Here is a 15292-nt window from a genome sequence, read left to right on the forward strand (position 1 = left end):
TTCTGGCAAAAAATAAGGCAATTTTACTATTATAAGCTTTTTTTCTTTTTTCTTATGTTGTAAGTACCCAATCCATTCTGTCCTTGCTAAGTGTAGTTTTCATGTTAATGTTACTGGAGTGGTCCTTATTGCTAAGCCTTCATTTGCATGTCTTATGTTTTTATCTGTTTAAACCAATTTATGCTTTTTTGAAATATTTTACTTATAAAGCAAAATACCTAGCCAAGCTATGCTTATAAGTTGTTTAGAACCAGTAAATGTTAACTAGGTGTTTTCACACTGACATGTGCAGCCTAAAACTATTGAGGAAGAATATTTTTAGTGTCTGCGTGCTCTGTGGAAAAACACTGAACGTCCTTTTTATGTACAGAGTAAATCTGCCACAGGAAGGTAGATTTAAGCCTTGAGCAGGAGTCCTCGCTGCGTACGGTCAGTCAACATAGCTGGACAACTTTTTCTATAGCTTTTTTCCCCTTTTTTTTTCGTTTTTTGATGCTAGACCACTGCCATACAAAGATCCATAACTTATCTTAACAAGATACGCTTTGGCTTGCAAACTTACGAGAGAAGTGGTGATACAGATCATATATATTTATAGCCGTTATTTTAAAAAAGAGTAACAACTTCACCTTCAGAGCTGCATTCAACTATGGTGCGCGGGTAAGTAAGTAAAACCCTTTTGCCCTTGCAGAGGAACATATAGCCCAGGCCTGTGGCTAATGGTATTGTCCTGGGTGGAAAGATCCCAATGGTCGTCTGAAAGCGGTGGCGATCTCCTTCTCCTCAGAAACATCTAACAGTGCCTCTGAAACGTCTGTTCTCAGGGAGGGATTTGATTTCTCTTTCTGCACAAAGCTCTTGGTCCGTCCTCAGCCCTGGGTGGTTTGGTTTTTTATGCGGAGAAACGCTGTGGATCCATTGCAGGCGTTACGTGGCTGTTAACTTGAAAGCACCAAAAAAAATAAAAAATCTGCCTGTGAAACAGTAAGATGTTAGTGAGGTTGACGTTAAAAAAGGCGAGAAGGCGGTGGTGGTGGTGGTAGGGATCCCTTACATGTTTTATCCGTCTAATTACAGAAGCTCGACAAAAAACAGGCAACAAAATGGGAGGGGGTGTTTTTCACGACGGTGAGTCTTAATGGCGGATGTCTCACTAGAAAGCACTGTAAAATCCTTCATACCGAGAGGCAGTGACTTGGAGAGAGGGGGGGAAAAGGAGGTCTGGAAGTAAATCCAAAATGAGGGAGTTTCCTTCCAAGTGAGGGACCCTTTGCAGCCTGAGTGTTACAGATGGAGGAGCCGTGACGCAGTTGATATTCACAAGCAGTTGTGCTTTAGTGCCGCCACCCAGCCCACGAAATGGCCTCCCCGCCGAAGTCTGGTGGGTTTATTATGTGAGAGGCTGCGNGGGTCAGTCTAACCCAAGTATGAAAGTCTGGTTTGACCTTTCTGGGATTTAAACACGCTGTACCAGAACATTTTGCTTTTCAGATACGAGGTTCAGCAGCCATGAAACCACCCACTCTGAGAGCACAACCGGTCTCAACTGCCTTGGCGACTTTTAAACTACATTGAACATTATAGTCATTCAGAAACTCTAAAAAACGGAAAGAAATTTTCATCTCAGACTTACAAAACCCATTTCCAGAAGTGCTGAGGACCCATACAATTCACTGGGGGGGCACGGCGGGCTCGCTGTCCAGCCCCCGCTGCCCCAGCAATTTCTGGCCCTGGTTTGCACGTACGCAGAGCCAGGCACAGGCGTTAGGACCTCTCCCAGCTGGAGCACTTCATGGATCCTACCATCGGGAACAGCCGTCCTGGACAATGATTAATCGCAGACAAAGATCAGAGTCCTGGAAAAATATGCAGAGAGATGCAAGTACAGACAAAGCTGTCTAAGCTCCCACAGTATTATGGTCTGGCTGTGTCGCTTCAAAGCCTTGCGTTAGGCAGAGCTGGTTTGCTTCAGGGTTAAACAGACCAATGTTACTCGTAAATGCAGGTATTGCTAACAGCCAAATATATATTTAAACATAAATTTTAAATCCCAGGAAAGTTAATAGCCCGATGCCGTTTAAAACTTGCTTTCTTTTTAATCGCTTCACGTGCTGACTTAACTCACTACGATGCAAGCTGCAGAAACGTTTTCACTACAGTTCAAACCCCCCTGCAAAGCCGAGCCCAGCTCTGCGCCGTACTTTGATCTACACGTCGCCAGCTTCGGCCATTTCCAGGAAGCTGAAATGCTTTTCACCTCTATTGAGAAATACCAGAGGAGCATTTTAATGGTGTTCTGCTAAGAATAACGTCACCGTTCCTTCCGATTTTGCTGGCAGATGGTCACTGAGAGCCGCTGTGACCCAGGCTCAGCGCTGGCTCCAGCGGCTCGGGCGGCCCCGGCCCGGGAGCCCCCGACGGGGCTCACAGCGCTGAGGCAGCGCTTCAGAGCCAGCCTGGCACTGCGGAAACGCTTTTGTTGGTTGTTTTTGTTGGTATTTTTTTCCCCCTCCATGGAAACGTGTTCTGTTTTGTGCGGACGGTTTGTCGCTTGTTCTCGACAGAGCCTGACCCGGTGAGGAGCGAGGGGGGGAGCGAGGAATGGAGCGATGAGCGCAGTCGTTGCGAAAGGCGCGGGGCTGCGGTGCCTCCTTCGCGGCAGCACCCAGTGCTCTCCCTCGCAGGGGAACAGCCCTGAGCCTCGGCACATACCACAGCACAGGCTGTACAAACCCACGGAGCGGCTGGTTCTGAGCCGCAGGAACTGCGGGCAGGGCGCGCCCTGCCCGCAGTTCCTGCGGCTCAGAACCAGCCGCTCCGTGGGTTTGTACAGCCTGTGCTGTGGTATGTGCCGAGGCTCAGGGCTGTTCCCCTGCGAGGGAGAGCACTGGGTGCTGCCGCGAAGGAGGCACCGCAGCCCCGCGCCTTTCGCAACGACTGCGCTCATCGCTCCATTCCTCGCTCCCCCCCTCGCTCCTCACCGGGTCAGGCTCTGTCGAGAACAAGCGACAAACCGTCCGCACAAAACAGAACACGTTTCCATGGAGGGGGAAAAAAATACCAACAAAAACAACCAACAAAAGCGTTTCCGCAGTGCCAGGCTGGCTCTGAAGCGCTGCCTCAGCGCTGTGAGCCCCGTCGGGGGCTCCCGGGCCGGGGCCGCCCGAGCCGCTGGAGCCAGCGCTGAGCCTGGGTCACAGCGGCTCTCAGTGACCATCTGCCAGCAAAATCGGAAGGAACGGTGACGTTATTCTTAGCAGAACACCATTAAAATGCTCCTCTGGTATTTCTCAATAGAGGTGAAAAGCATTTCAGCTTCCTGGAAATGGCCGAAGCTGGCGACGTGTAGATCAAAGTACGGCGCAGAGCTGGGCTCGGCTTTGCAGGGGGGTTTGAACTGTAGTGAAAACGTTTCTGCAGCTTGCATCGTAGTGAGTTAAGTCAGCACGTGAAGCGATTAAAAAGAAAGCAAGTTTTAAACGGCATCGGGCTATTAACTTTCCTGGGATTTAAAATTTATGTTTAAATATATATTTGGCTGTTAGCAATACCTGCATTTACGAGTAACATTGGTCTGTTTAACCCTGAAGCAAACCAGCTCTGCCTAACGCAAGGCTTTGAAGCGACACAGCCAGACCATAATACTGTGGGAGCTTAGACAGCTTTGTCTGTACTTGCATCTCTCTGCATATTTTTCCAGGACTCTGATCTTTGTCTGCGATTAATCATTGTCCAGGACGGCTGTTCCCGATGGTAGGATCCATGAAGTGCTCCAGCTGGGAGAGGTCCTAACGCCTGTGCCTGGCTCTGCGTACGTGCAAACCAGGGCCAGAAATTGCTGGGGCAGCGGGGGCTGGACAGCGAGCCCGCCGTGCCCCCCCAGTGAATTGTATGGGTCCTCAGCACTTCTGGAAATGGGTTTTGTAAGTCTGAGATGAAAATTTCTTTCCGTTTTTTAGAGTTTCTGAATGACTATAATGTTCAATGTAGTTTAAAAGTCGCCAAGGCAGTTGAGACCGGTTGTGCTCTCAGAGTGGGTGGTTTCATGGCTGCTGAACCTCGTATCTGAAAAGCAAAATGTTCTGGTACAGCGTGTTTAAATCCCAGAAAGGTCAAACCAGACTTTCATACTTGGGTTAGACTGACCCTGGTGTGCTGCATGAGACTCTTTAGATAAAGAAAGAGATCTTTCAGGGAGAAGGAGAAAAAAAAAAAAGGTTTTTTTTCTCTGAACAGCTTGTGGTGACTCTGTGCACATTCTTGAAGCAAAGGGGTTTGTTCTTGCCCGCAGCGTCCCTCCCCGGCATTGTTGAGTGGAAAACTCTTATGCTAATTATATCACTGTCTGTTATCAATAAGAAGTGATTTAATTTCTTTGGCAAAGTGTTGCAACAAGAGCAAATTAGATTGAGAGGCAAAGTGAAATAAAAAATATGCAGCTGTTCTGCTAAACAATGATCCTGACTGTTTACAACATTTTGTTTTAGGCTGCCTTGTACACAGAATCCTTTATATTGAAGCTTTTCAAGTCACAATCCATTGCTTGTGCAAGGAAACTAGATTAACAGATTATAAAAGACAAAAGAGACCAAGGTTCATCTGGTTCGACTTCCTGCATTATGTACGTCTCGGGATTTTTGTGAATTTGTTACTTTTTCTCATTTGAAAGAATTTAACTGCAGCATGCCTGCATCTTAGATAAAGGTCAGATTTTCATTTTAAAATGGGCTGTGAGAGGGAGTAAAATAAGAGTAAATTTTTTCCATCAAAATCTACCTGCCAGACTAGAAATCAAAGTACCTTTTTAAACTTGTCTAGTTTCTGTTTTCAGTTGCTGGATGTCTCTGCCCTTCAGTCTGCTTGGTGGAGGAATGCTCCATGGGCAGATTTTCATCCCTGTGTAGCTGTGCTCAGGCTGAGCATTTGATACTCCATTGCAGACTGCAGAGCTCCCCCTCGGGTCCATCTTTACTAATCCTGGAATTGTTCCTGCCTGTGAACGCTACAGTTTGTCACCATTTTGATCTGGGCAGAAGGGGATGGAGCCCTCGGCGGAGATCAGACCCAAGCCAACAGCTCTCCTGGCTGAGCTGTCTCTGTCAGGAATCCAGGGATTACACCAGCCCATGTTCAGCTGGTTTCCCAGCACGGCTCCTAAAATACTCTCAGATCTGCTCCTTCTTAGGATGACAACCCTGTGCTGTAGGTTTGTGCTCTTTGTTCTGCATGTATGGCTTTACACTTATTCCTCTTGAAAAGGACAAGCCCTTAACGTTCTTGCTTGCAATGGCTTTTTTTTTTTTTAATCATTTTTCTTAATTACCCCCTCCTGCTACTGCAAAATGTCACCTACCAAGTTGGTTGGTCGTGATTTTGTATTTTCTCCAGATAAACAACTGGTTGTGTCTCCACTGTGGGTGTTTCCTGGTTCCGGGTGTGTGTACACACACCTGAGCCGTGTCAATATTGTGTCAGGAGGAGGTCTGGTTGTACAACATCCCTTGCCACACCCCAGTTTCATGGGAAGAAAGCCCAGCTTAGGAGCTGGAAGGGAGCCAGGAAGCACACTGCAACGTTTGCTTGCCCTGGTGTCTATTATGTAGCCATTAAATAACCTAAGGCCCAAAGCAGGTGGTTGCAGACCCATAAGGGAGAGGTGACGCCTCTAGGACACAGTGGTTACAAAGTGCATTTTGAGACCTTCCTGTTAGATGGCTTTTTTTAGAGGTGGTGCCTCTACTATGTATTCTCTACTCAGCTGTTCGTTCAAGACCTAAATACATTTGAGACTCCTTCCCCACTGCCAAATTTGATTGAGATTGGAGGGGGGAAATGACATAGAACTACACAGTCACATTAGCCAGTTTTATTTTTAGGAAACCAGGCTAAGAATATCAAAGGAGTATTGAGTAGGAATATGGACATGGTATTTGCCTGTTCAGTTTTTCTTGCCATGAAATTTTCCATTTCTTCCTGAGAACAGCAGATGATCTGTCTAGGGAATTGTCAACCAAAATAAGCAACCTCCTGACAGATTTCACCTGTGTCCCAGCATGCTCTGAGGGTACATGGGACGTGAGCCTTGAGCAATGACAGGGAATCACTACTTGGCTGTGTTGTTTGGCTGCTGGGGTACAGAGATACGTGGTGATACCCAATAGTGGAACAAACATCTACTTTTTTTTTTTTTTGATGGACATGTTGGATATTTGCCAGAGATGTTTTTTTTTTGTTACTTTTTAAGCTAGATCTGTTCATTTTATACCTGTTAGTATTATGACAAAGCCACCTCTGTAAGGTAGGGAGTGAGTGCTTTCAGAGATCTAATCATTCTTGAGCTATAAAGGAATAAAGAAGCTGTTTCAACACCTGACTTGCAGAATGTTTTGTGTTGCTTCTTGCCCATTGAAATGCAGCTGCTATTGAAACACTGTGATCCCATCAGGGTGTAGAACCGGTTATTTTTTAGAATGCTTTCAAGCTTATAAAAATCATGAAATAAATCAAGAAGGTTGGCAATTCTAATCAGCATTCTAAAGCCATCAAATCACAAAACAGTTCAGTGCTTCATGGCCTCTGAACAGTACAGTTTTACAGAAAAAAAAAAAAGAGAAAAAGAAAAGGAATGAAAAGAATGTACCATTTAGAGAAGCTGGGCGCTTACAAAGCTTGCATCAAAAGGAAATGAAGATACAAATAAGTAATCTAAAAGGATATTTATGCATTAAATTACTTGTGTCTCTGGACACATCATTAAACAGTCTGGATGTGATGGTAGCTGGGGACCTGGAAGCCTTTTTAACACATGCAGCACATACAGGGAATGTTCTGATTACGAGTGATGGAGTATAAAACGTTTTAGCCAGAAACTGATGACAAAGATCAAATGGAATGAGTTGAGCTTACAAATCAGAGCAGTTTCTTCTCGCTGGTGTGATGTGACACAAGACCAAGACTGTTTTGCCCTTGACATTGTCACCATTGCTCTCTAACCTGCAGTTAAGGATTTGCATCTTGATTTATTGTCTGACAGGGCAGTTGGGAGTGCCCCAGCTGCTCCCCAAGCCCTGGTTTGCAGCAGAGTGGGCCAGAATGGGCAGGATCAGGGAAGGTGTGCCATCCATCGCCTTTCTGTGCCGCTGCATCACGGCAGCTCCCAGTTGCTAAGCAGCTGCAGAGCTGTCTCTGTACAAGGGGAGCAACATGGGTTCCCCTTGATCAGTGGAGAGGAGCCGGCAGCATGGAAACGGGAGCAGTGGCCGTAGGAACATCATTCCTTTCCTGGCTGGCTCCGATGCCGAGTGGAGGGAAGGGACACTCGGTGGCCCAGGAGCGGGGGGGGGCAGTAGGGGAGGGCAGAGCCAGCATATGTGCACAGCAGAGGTTACAAAGACAGCAGATCCTGGCAGAGCAGGGGGCACACACCAAGGAGAAAGGAATGGGAGAGAGGCCAAATGCACAGTTCGGAATAAAAAAACCCCAGGAGGAGAGTGTGGCATATGGAGAGGGGAAATAAAGCAGAACTTGCACAGCCTGCGAATAATTGAATAGAAAATACAGGAAGAGGGAAGGAGCTTGATTCATTACTGCCCTTCATCTTGTGGAGACAGCTACACCCGGGAAGAGGAGGTGTGGAATACAACAGCATCCTTCATGTTTCACAGTGAACTGTAGGTTTTACATTTCAACCCCTGCCATTTGTGGTTTTCTCCTTTCACAGCCCCTGCCTTTTGTTCAGACTTGATTCCTGCAGGCTCCATTCTTATCTTTGTCTACTTTCTGATTTATTTTTGTACTTGCTTTAGTTTTTTTGGGGGAGTTGTTTGTTTTTTTTTTTAAGGTAAGTTTTAAATTAAGATACCCTTTCCAGATATTTTTGCTATTTTCACCTTCATGAGGGCAGACCATTGCTAGCTCCTAACTGAAGTTGGTTTCTACTAAATCCACAAAGCCATTGCTGCTTTTCTCCCCCTCTCTCTCCTGGGAGCTGCTGATGGAGAACAGGGTTCTCTTTGCTTCCCGACACCTTCCCCTGCTTGTTGTCTTTCCCTTTCCCTGCTCAGTGCCTGCCAGCAGTCCGGAAAGGCTCGTGGCTCGCAGCGTGCAGGAAGCGGTTCCTGTGGCAGTAAATTATCACCAACGCCTGACGTGTTGCATAAAGGGGAGTACAAAAGTGTCACGAACATCTGGGGGGGGGTTGTGACCAAAGGAGAGCCTCGGTTCCACCACAGCTCCGCTGCCCACATGAAAAAGCACTTTGTGGTGTCGGCTCCTCACATGCAATTGGTGTGTAATAGGAAATGCCAGTGGAGCCGGCAGGGAGGGAGGGGAGCTGGACATTCCTCCCTCTGGCTCCTCCAGGCAGAGGACTGAGGGGCGTGTTTGGGAGGGTGGGGAGAGGAATTTAAATTCCCGCAGCTGTTGCTCTCCTCTATGACCAGCCCTGGCTTGCTTGGAGGCCTTTTGACTGAGAACACTTTTCCCCAGGTCCAAAATTGAGTCCTAAAAGGAAAATGGAGGTACCCACCCAGATCTACAGTGGAAAGGAGTTGCTGTGAGCTCTGTGTGTGTGTGTGTGTGTGTGTGAAATTCAAGCCAATAAAATACTTGACAAATACACAGCCAGATGTGTTTTGTACTTGGAAGATTTTTGTCTAAGATGTCTGATTTGGGGGAATGTTATATTTGCTTCCTTCTTCCATTTGCCTGGAGCCCTTATCTTTGAACAGGCACTATCTATACTATTGTTAGACTCCCAAGACCATTAAAGGTCTTTGGGCACTGACATTTTACAAGCAGATTCAGCTGCCTTTCACACGGGGGCATTTTTAGCATTATGAGAGATGTAAGTTTAATTAGAACAGTTTTAACCAGGAAATCTCCCTGCCTTAAGAAATCAGACCTACTGTGTTAATCCCAGCAGGCAACTGGGAACTTGACAAAGTGCCTGTTGTTAGGATGAGAGTCAGGAAGGGTGAAATGTGTGTAGGAAGGGAGATGTGCCAACAGGAAATGTGCCATCAAGGACAGCGGTGTGGAGCTGTGCAGGGCAGGGTGCCAGACACGTGGGCTGGAGCAGCACTGTCAGGTTGCTGCTCTCTCTGCTCCTGCCCTCACCACCCCAAACCACTGCTGTGATTGCTCCAACACCTCCCTGACCTGCTCTGGTGGCTCACAGTGAGGACATCCAGCCAGGCCACTCTGCACGGTCAGCCTGTCCAGCTCCCACAACTCAGGCACAGGCCAAAAATTGCAGCTCTAAAGCAAACATGACACAGTTACAACCATTTCCAGTGCCTCTAGTTATTAATTAGCCTGCTCTGAACATCGTTCTTCCTGTGCAGGCTTTGCTCTGGCCGGGTTATGGCTGCTCAGGTCTGAGAGAAACTCAGTCTGGGCCTGTCCTTTGCCTGGCAATGCTCTGACAAGCCACAAGTCTCTCTGGCTCCTGCTAAAACTCCATCTCGAGGTATGAGCTGCTTCCCAGACAGATAACAGCAGAGCAAGCTTAGCTTAGCTCTCCCCATACATCTAGCACTCCACAAAAAACAGGCAGAAATTATGGTGTGTCCTATTGGGACAGAAAGAGAGGATTTTATCATCCCTTCAGTCTGCCCTTGCTACCTTCCTGTGGGAAGTTTGCACAAATATCAAGGGGAGGATGCACACTTCATGTTAACTGCCTTTTAATGTCAGTGCCATGCACTACTCAGCAAAAACCTGTCCCTATTTCATCCACAGTCCTTTTGCCATCTTTTTTACTCCTCCCATGAATATTCCCAGTTTCCCCACATTCTTGTCCAAAACATTTGAGAGCAGGTGCAAGAGTGATGGCTATTGCATAGCCAGTGCAGGAACGAGGTGTTGATCAAAGCCTGACTCTTCCAATGGCTCTGGAAAACACACACTTGCTCAGGCTGCAGTGACTCACATGGCAGAAAGCATATTTAGGAAGCCAAGCCTGGGTTCACTTGAACTTGATGTTCTCAAAGCCTTACAAAAAAAGTACAACTCCACATGTTTCAGGTTTAGTGGAATCCTCCAGCTGATCTTTGGGGAGTGTAACCCAGATTTGGCCATCCACAGTTGACTCACCTACTCCATATTAATCCCTGCTGTGTAAATTAAAGAAGCTGAATGCAACTCCTGCCCTGGTGCTGTCGTCATCTTTATTAACATACAGTCCTCTTGGATTCAGTCCTCCCTTGACTCTGAACCAGCAAGAATATTAAAAGAAAATCTCTCTCTACAAGGAATTACATAATTTGGGAATGGAGAAGAAGGGCAAAGTGATCTGAAGAAAGCAGATACTGTGGAGAGCGCTCCAATTTTGAAAAAATAACATTTCAGTGCTTGCTGGGTCAGGTGGAGTGTTGGGTAATGAAAACACAGGAAGGCATAAGCCAGAGGGATTTTAGGGGTGTACACTAAAGGGAGCGGTCAGGTACTGGGTAAGAATGCATTGTGTTGCAACATCCTCTTTCCCTAAATTTCCCAAAATTACTTCCTGATGGGATTTATTCTCTGCTGCAGATCTGGATGCAGAAGAGCATCCAATGGTGACTGATTTCATGCAGATCTGTAGCAGAGCCCTGTGCTCTCTCTGAGCCATGAGCAAGGCTGTGTCTCACTCCTGAACCCGCTGCCTCTGCCTGTTCCCATGGTAAAACCAACCCCAGCTACCAACGCAAACACAGCTGCAGATCTCACCTGAGAGAAGGCGTTTTGAATCCCTCTGTCAAACCTCCAGATTCAGTTCTCAGCACAGAGGATGAGATCCAGCATTCTGCAATGGCTCTGCCAGCCCGTGTTGTCAAATTCCTCCCCATGGCTCAGGGAAGCTGTGCCAGCACATCTGGGAGACACACATTGCCCAGCTCGGCGGGGGCAGAGCCGTGGAGGTGTTGGCAGGCACTGGTGTGTTCATTTGATGCTTTTCAGAGATCAGTCATTGTGCTTGGTGTTCCAGAAAAGCATGGGATGATCTTAACCTTGTGTTACCCATTTTTCACAACAGAATTTGGCCTGAGAGTTCACACTTTAGTGAGCAACAGAAACTTGAAACTGCCCCTAAGCCCCTGCAGCATCAGGCCGAGGCTTTACCACATTGATTTGCACCCACTTCACTTTGTAAAGTGGGGTGGTTTTTTTCCCCCACAGCTGCAAAGCCAAGAACTCAGTTTCAAATGAAAGGTGAGATTCTAAAGGCAGTGTTTTGGCCATGCCTGTATCAGGTAGGCCATGTTTGGCCCACATAGTTGGCACCTCTGATTTAAAGCATACCAGAGAAAACAACCCAAGAAACAGTCTGTGTTCCTTATAAGTAGCTGCTCTCTAGGTAGTCATCAGTGTGTGGTTTATGAATAAAATCTGTCCAAACTACATCAAAGTGCCTGAATATTCACTGCCTGATTTTGCTGAGTTGTGTGTCTTAATTCAGCTCACACCTCCCTTTGCAGACCCTTGTCCTGTTCTGTTTCACAGCCCTCTGAACTCTCTGGTAGCATTTGGACAGATTTTATTTAGTTTATTGAAAGATTTTTGCACTGATTTAGTGCACAGGCTACTTGAGCCAAGTGAAACAGGAACTATTTCTGAGGCATAAAAAGGCAGAAAGGAAATTTTCTTATTGAAATATCATTTTTCCAAATTACTTAATAGTCTAGAAAGTTAATGCCTTTCTGGCAGCACTTCCCACTGGGAAAAAAATATGGTTCCTACTCAGCCAAACAACAATGTAATAATGTTTTAGGTTGGGTTAAATGTCTTAGAAACTGGCAGGTGTCACAGCCACCTTGCCTTCAGTGAAAAAAGCAATTGAGAGCCCTTATGGAACAAGGGATTTACATCAGTAGGGTCTACTACACAAAAAAAAACCAGGCACATGGCAAGGTTTGAATAGATGGTGAATCATGTGGCCCAAGGGATTTTTCGGGGTGGGGGCGTGTGTGTAAAATCTCAGGCCGTGAGGACCAGATGGTAGAGCTCTGCATGTGCGAGAGAAACAGCAAGAAACTGCAGAAATGGAGACGGAGAAGCAGCTGAAAGTGAAGGAGACTGGGAGCTTTGATTCTGAAAACTGTATTTCCAGGGTTTACTGAGGGTCAAAGCAGTGCTGGCACTGCGAGGAAAAGCACAGCTGAAAAACAATTTTGTACATTTGTTCTGTAAACAAAGTGAATCACCTGGAGTGTACACCTGCTGTGTCGTGGCCTTCTCTTACACTGAGACTGTCACCATAACTTTGTGTGTGCAGCTGCAGCTCAGCTCTCCCACATTACAGTTTCCCCTTCCCTCTCTGCCCTGCCCAGTCTAAATCCTGTGGGGCAGAGACTGTCCCTCAATAAGGGTCTGTGCACATGACAAACAATTGCTGGCCTTGTGCAGCATCTGAAATTTATCACTCTACTTACATGGTAAGTCCCATTCCTTAGGGTCTGTCTTTCCTACTGTAAATTTTTCAAGGCGTTGCCTCTTGCTCTTTGTGTACATGCTGCAGTGGGAATTCTTAGCTGAAAACACAAATAATTAATATCACTGGTAATGTTAAAAAATAAATATTTCAGGCTCTGTCTTGTTATTTACATTCTTAACTAAGTTTATGAATATTTCCTTGGACATAAATGGGGCTGCTTGTTCTTCTTGTCAAGTTTATGTTGAGGTCTTTGTGACTGGGGTCTGTGTTATCAAGAAAAAATTAAATGTATTTCAAAAACATAGTTCTAAAGATACTTAGGAAGAACAGGTGCCCATTCTTGTCCAGTTTATATGACCAAATAAGAGTATGCAGGAGATGGTACATGCAAACCCCTCTCTGCAACTGTGGCTGCAAAAACTACCATAAGTGAGACCTTGCTGGTGAGCTAAAATACTTGTATTTTGCATTAGAAATATTACTGCAAACCATGCTGCTTAGCCTAAGGGCTTGCACTGTGCTGGAGCTTAACTGATTGGAAACTTAAAACTTTTACAGTATTCAGAGTTCCTCTAAACAGAAGGATGTAGCTAACCAGAATATTTTGCCAATATTCATTATTTAACATATTTGTTGTTAAGATATTTATAATTTAAAAGTATTTTTTGAGCAGAAAGGCTTACATTTATGATTCTACTCCCTCACTTGACTCTCTGTAGTCACAAAACTCACGAGCTTTTAGTATTATTAAGTCTCAGTTTCCTCCACTTCTTCAAGCACATCACAAGGGATAAAGAAGGAGGCAGCACAGGGCATTGGTGCTGTTTCCTTAGGTCAGACTAAGGGCATGGCTGAGGTTCTTCCATGGTACCAGAACGGTCCAGGAGGTTGCAAGCGCTTTTTCCCCAGGCTTGGTACTTTGAAAAATGAGATTATCAACTTCTTTGATCACCCTGTTTTGTAAAAAAGCTTCAATATTAAACCTAATCTGTGAGTCTTTTTTGGGTGTTCTCATAACTAACCTGAACTACCCATCGATACCATCTAAAAAAATCTTGAAAATCATGAACTCCCAGCAGTTTTCTAAGCCGTGTGCTAACCTTTCACTCCTTCCTAATTTTTTCCTTGGCAACCATCAAGCAACAAATTGGTACCAAGATCAGAACATGGATATTTGCCATACTCCATTAAAGCCTTGATTTTGTTGTGCTCTCTGTGAATCTCCACACACACATATTGTGTAAGGTTTTGATGAAACAACTTGTGCCAAAATCAATATACAGGCCGAAACAGAAGTGGGAGAAGGACACTTGCAATTAATAATGATTAGATTTGAGTTTTACTAATAGGAGGCTGAATCTCCTTCCATTTAAATCAGTGGCACAACTCCTAATTAGACTTTGCTTTTTCGGAGTCAGCAAATTACGTGTAGCTTTTGCACAGGACTTGATATGCCCAAAGCACTGCACACTTGATAATTAAAAATGTTATATTTCATCAGTAAGAAGTTGACTTGTTACAAATACTTATCCATTACTTAAAAACAGTCTTTGGAGTGTTTACAGTTGATTTTATCATCTGCTCATTTTATATTGTTTCCTACTGAATCTAAATGTGTACAGATCTCAAAGTTTCCTTAGCAATAAAATGGAAAAAGAAACAAAGCTGTGAGAAATGTAAAGATTGTTTTGTGAGACTTGAGAAAAAAAAAAGCACCCAAATTCAAAAAAAGCCTAACAATGGCCCTCAAATTACTTTTATCCCCAAAAAACCCCTTTTATTGCAATAATGGACTTGGAAAAAACCAACCCTGAATTACACCCCTCAGTTACAGAAAGACTACTAACTCTATCTGCTGATTGTGTCATGCATAATGTGATGCTGGTTTTGAGCCGGGTCCAAATAAATCATTTCAGGACAAAACAAATTTTCCCTGGCCCATCCATTCCTGTGCCGTCAAAAAGCCCTCAGCCATTACAGCCGACAGGAGCTGATGGCTTTTACTGTGTTCCATATAAGATTTATAACACTGTGGTCCATAAAGCATCTTTTTGACAGAACCTACATGATTGCATCAACTTTTTCCTCAGTAAAATGGTGAGTTTTAAATGGGTGTGGCTTTGACTGCCTTTTTATTATTGTAATTTGAATTATATGACACTTTGTTGGGTATTTACTGGTCGCTTCTCTTCTCTGTTGCCGAAATATCCTTTTCTAGCTTTTTGTTTGCCCTCTGCACAAAGCAGGGTCTCCCTTGCCCGAGCTGCGGAGCGCGGTGGTGTTTGCATTGGGTCTGGAAGGCCATCTAGTGACACAACTGTGCAGGGGAAATGCAAAACCCTGTTCGAATTGTGTTGGTTTTTTTTTCCTTAGTTGAATTAAACGGTCTTGCCACACTCGAGTAATGCCCTTGGGGGGTTGTTGCTATTCCCACAAGTGGTATTTCAAAAAAATTTAGAGAGAATTTTGATTTCTTAAGAACTGACAGGGTTCGTTTGAGATGGAGCAGCACACTGTGAATCCCTGCTTGGAAAGAAACACGAATTTTTGTGTGCAGAATGGTGGTGGACTCATGTCTGAGCTGGTCTGTCACAAATCCAGTGTCACTCCCCTGACCTGTGTATTGGAGCCAAACATATCCAGGGGTTCTGATCCCCTTCCAGAGCCAAACTTACCCAGCTGTTGTGATCCCTGGCTTTCCACGGTACAAATCCCCACCATGTGAGTGTCTGGGGCCACCACATCTCTGCAATTAAAATGTGAAATTCCAGTTATTTTCATCGCAGCTCACCTTGGATGGTGAGAAGGTGATGAGCAGAGCTGTCAGCTCCTACATGAGCAATAAATACTGCAGAAAACAAGCAGTGAGTCACTGCC

The 15292-nt window shown here is 45.2% G+C and overlaps 2 protein-coding genes across 3 annotated transcripts in view; one reads left to right on the forward strand and one right to left on the reverse strand.

Moving 5' to 3' along the window:
* The window catches only part of SETD1B (SET domain containing 1B, histone lysine methyltransferase), a 49582-nt gene extending 46635 nt beyond the window's left edge, over positions 1-2947 (reverse strand). The window contains 1 exon segment of the mRNA XM_029961213.1: positions 2738-2947. Within this exon segment, the coding sequence (XP_029817073.1) occupies positions 2738-2947 (210 nt within the window).
* RHOF (ras homolog family member F, filopodia associated) overlaps positions 28-15292 on the forward strand; it is a 26192-nt gene continuing 10927 nt past the window's right edge. The window contains exons 1-2 of one of the 2 annotated variants that reach the window (XM_018076270.2): positions 28-660; positions 3701-3923. In XM_018076270.2, the coding sequence (XP_017931759.1) occupies positions 3915-3923 (9 nt within the window). In that variant the 5' untranslated portion in view covers positions 28-660; positions 3701-3914. Of the gene's footprint in view, positions 661-2436; positions 3924-15292 lie in introns of those variants that run through there. The other variant, XM_029961089.1, reaches the window with a different exon arrangement.

The sequence above is a fragment of the Manacus vitellinus genome, unplaced genomic scaffold, assembly GCF_001715985.3.
Source record: "Manacus vitellinus isolate BGI_N305 unplaced genomic scaffold, ASM171598v3 scaffold_31_pilon, whole genome shotgun sequence".
In the NCBI taxonomy this organism is placed as follows: Eukaryota; Metazoa; Chordata; class Aves; order Passeriformes; family Pipridae; genus Manacus; species Manacus vitellinus.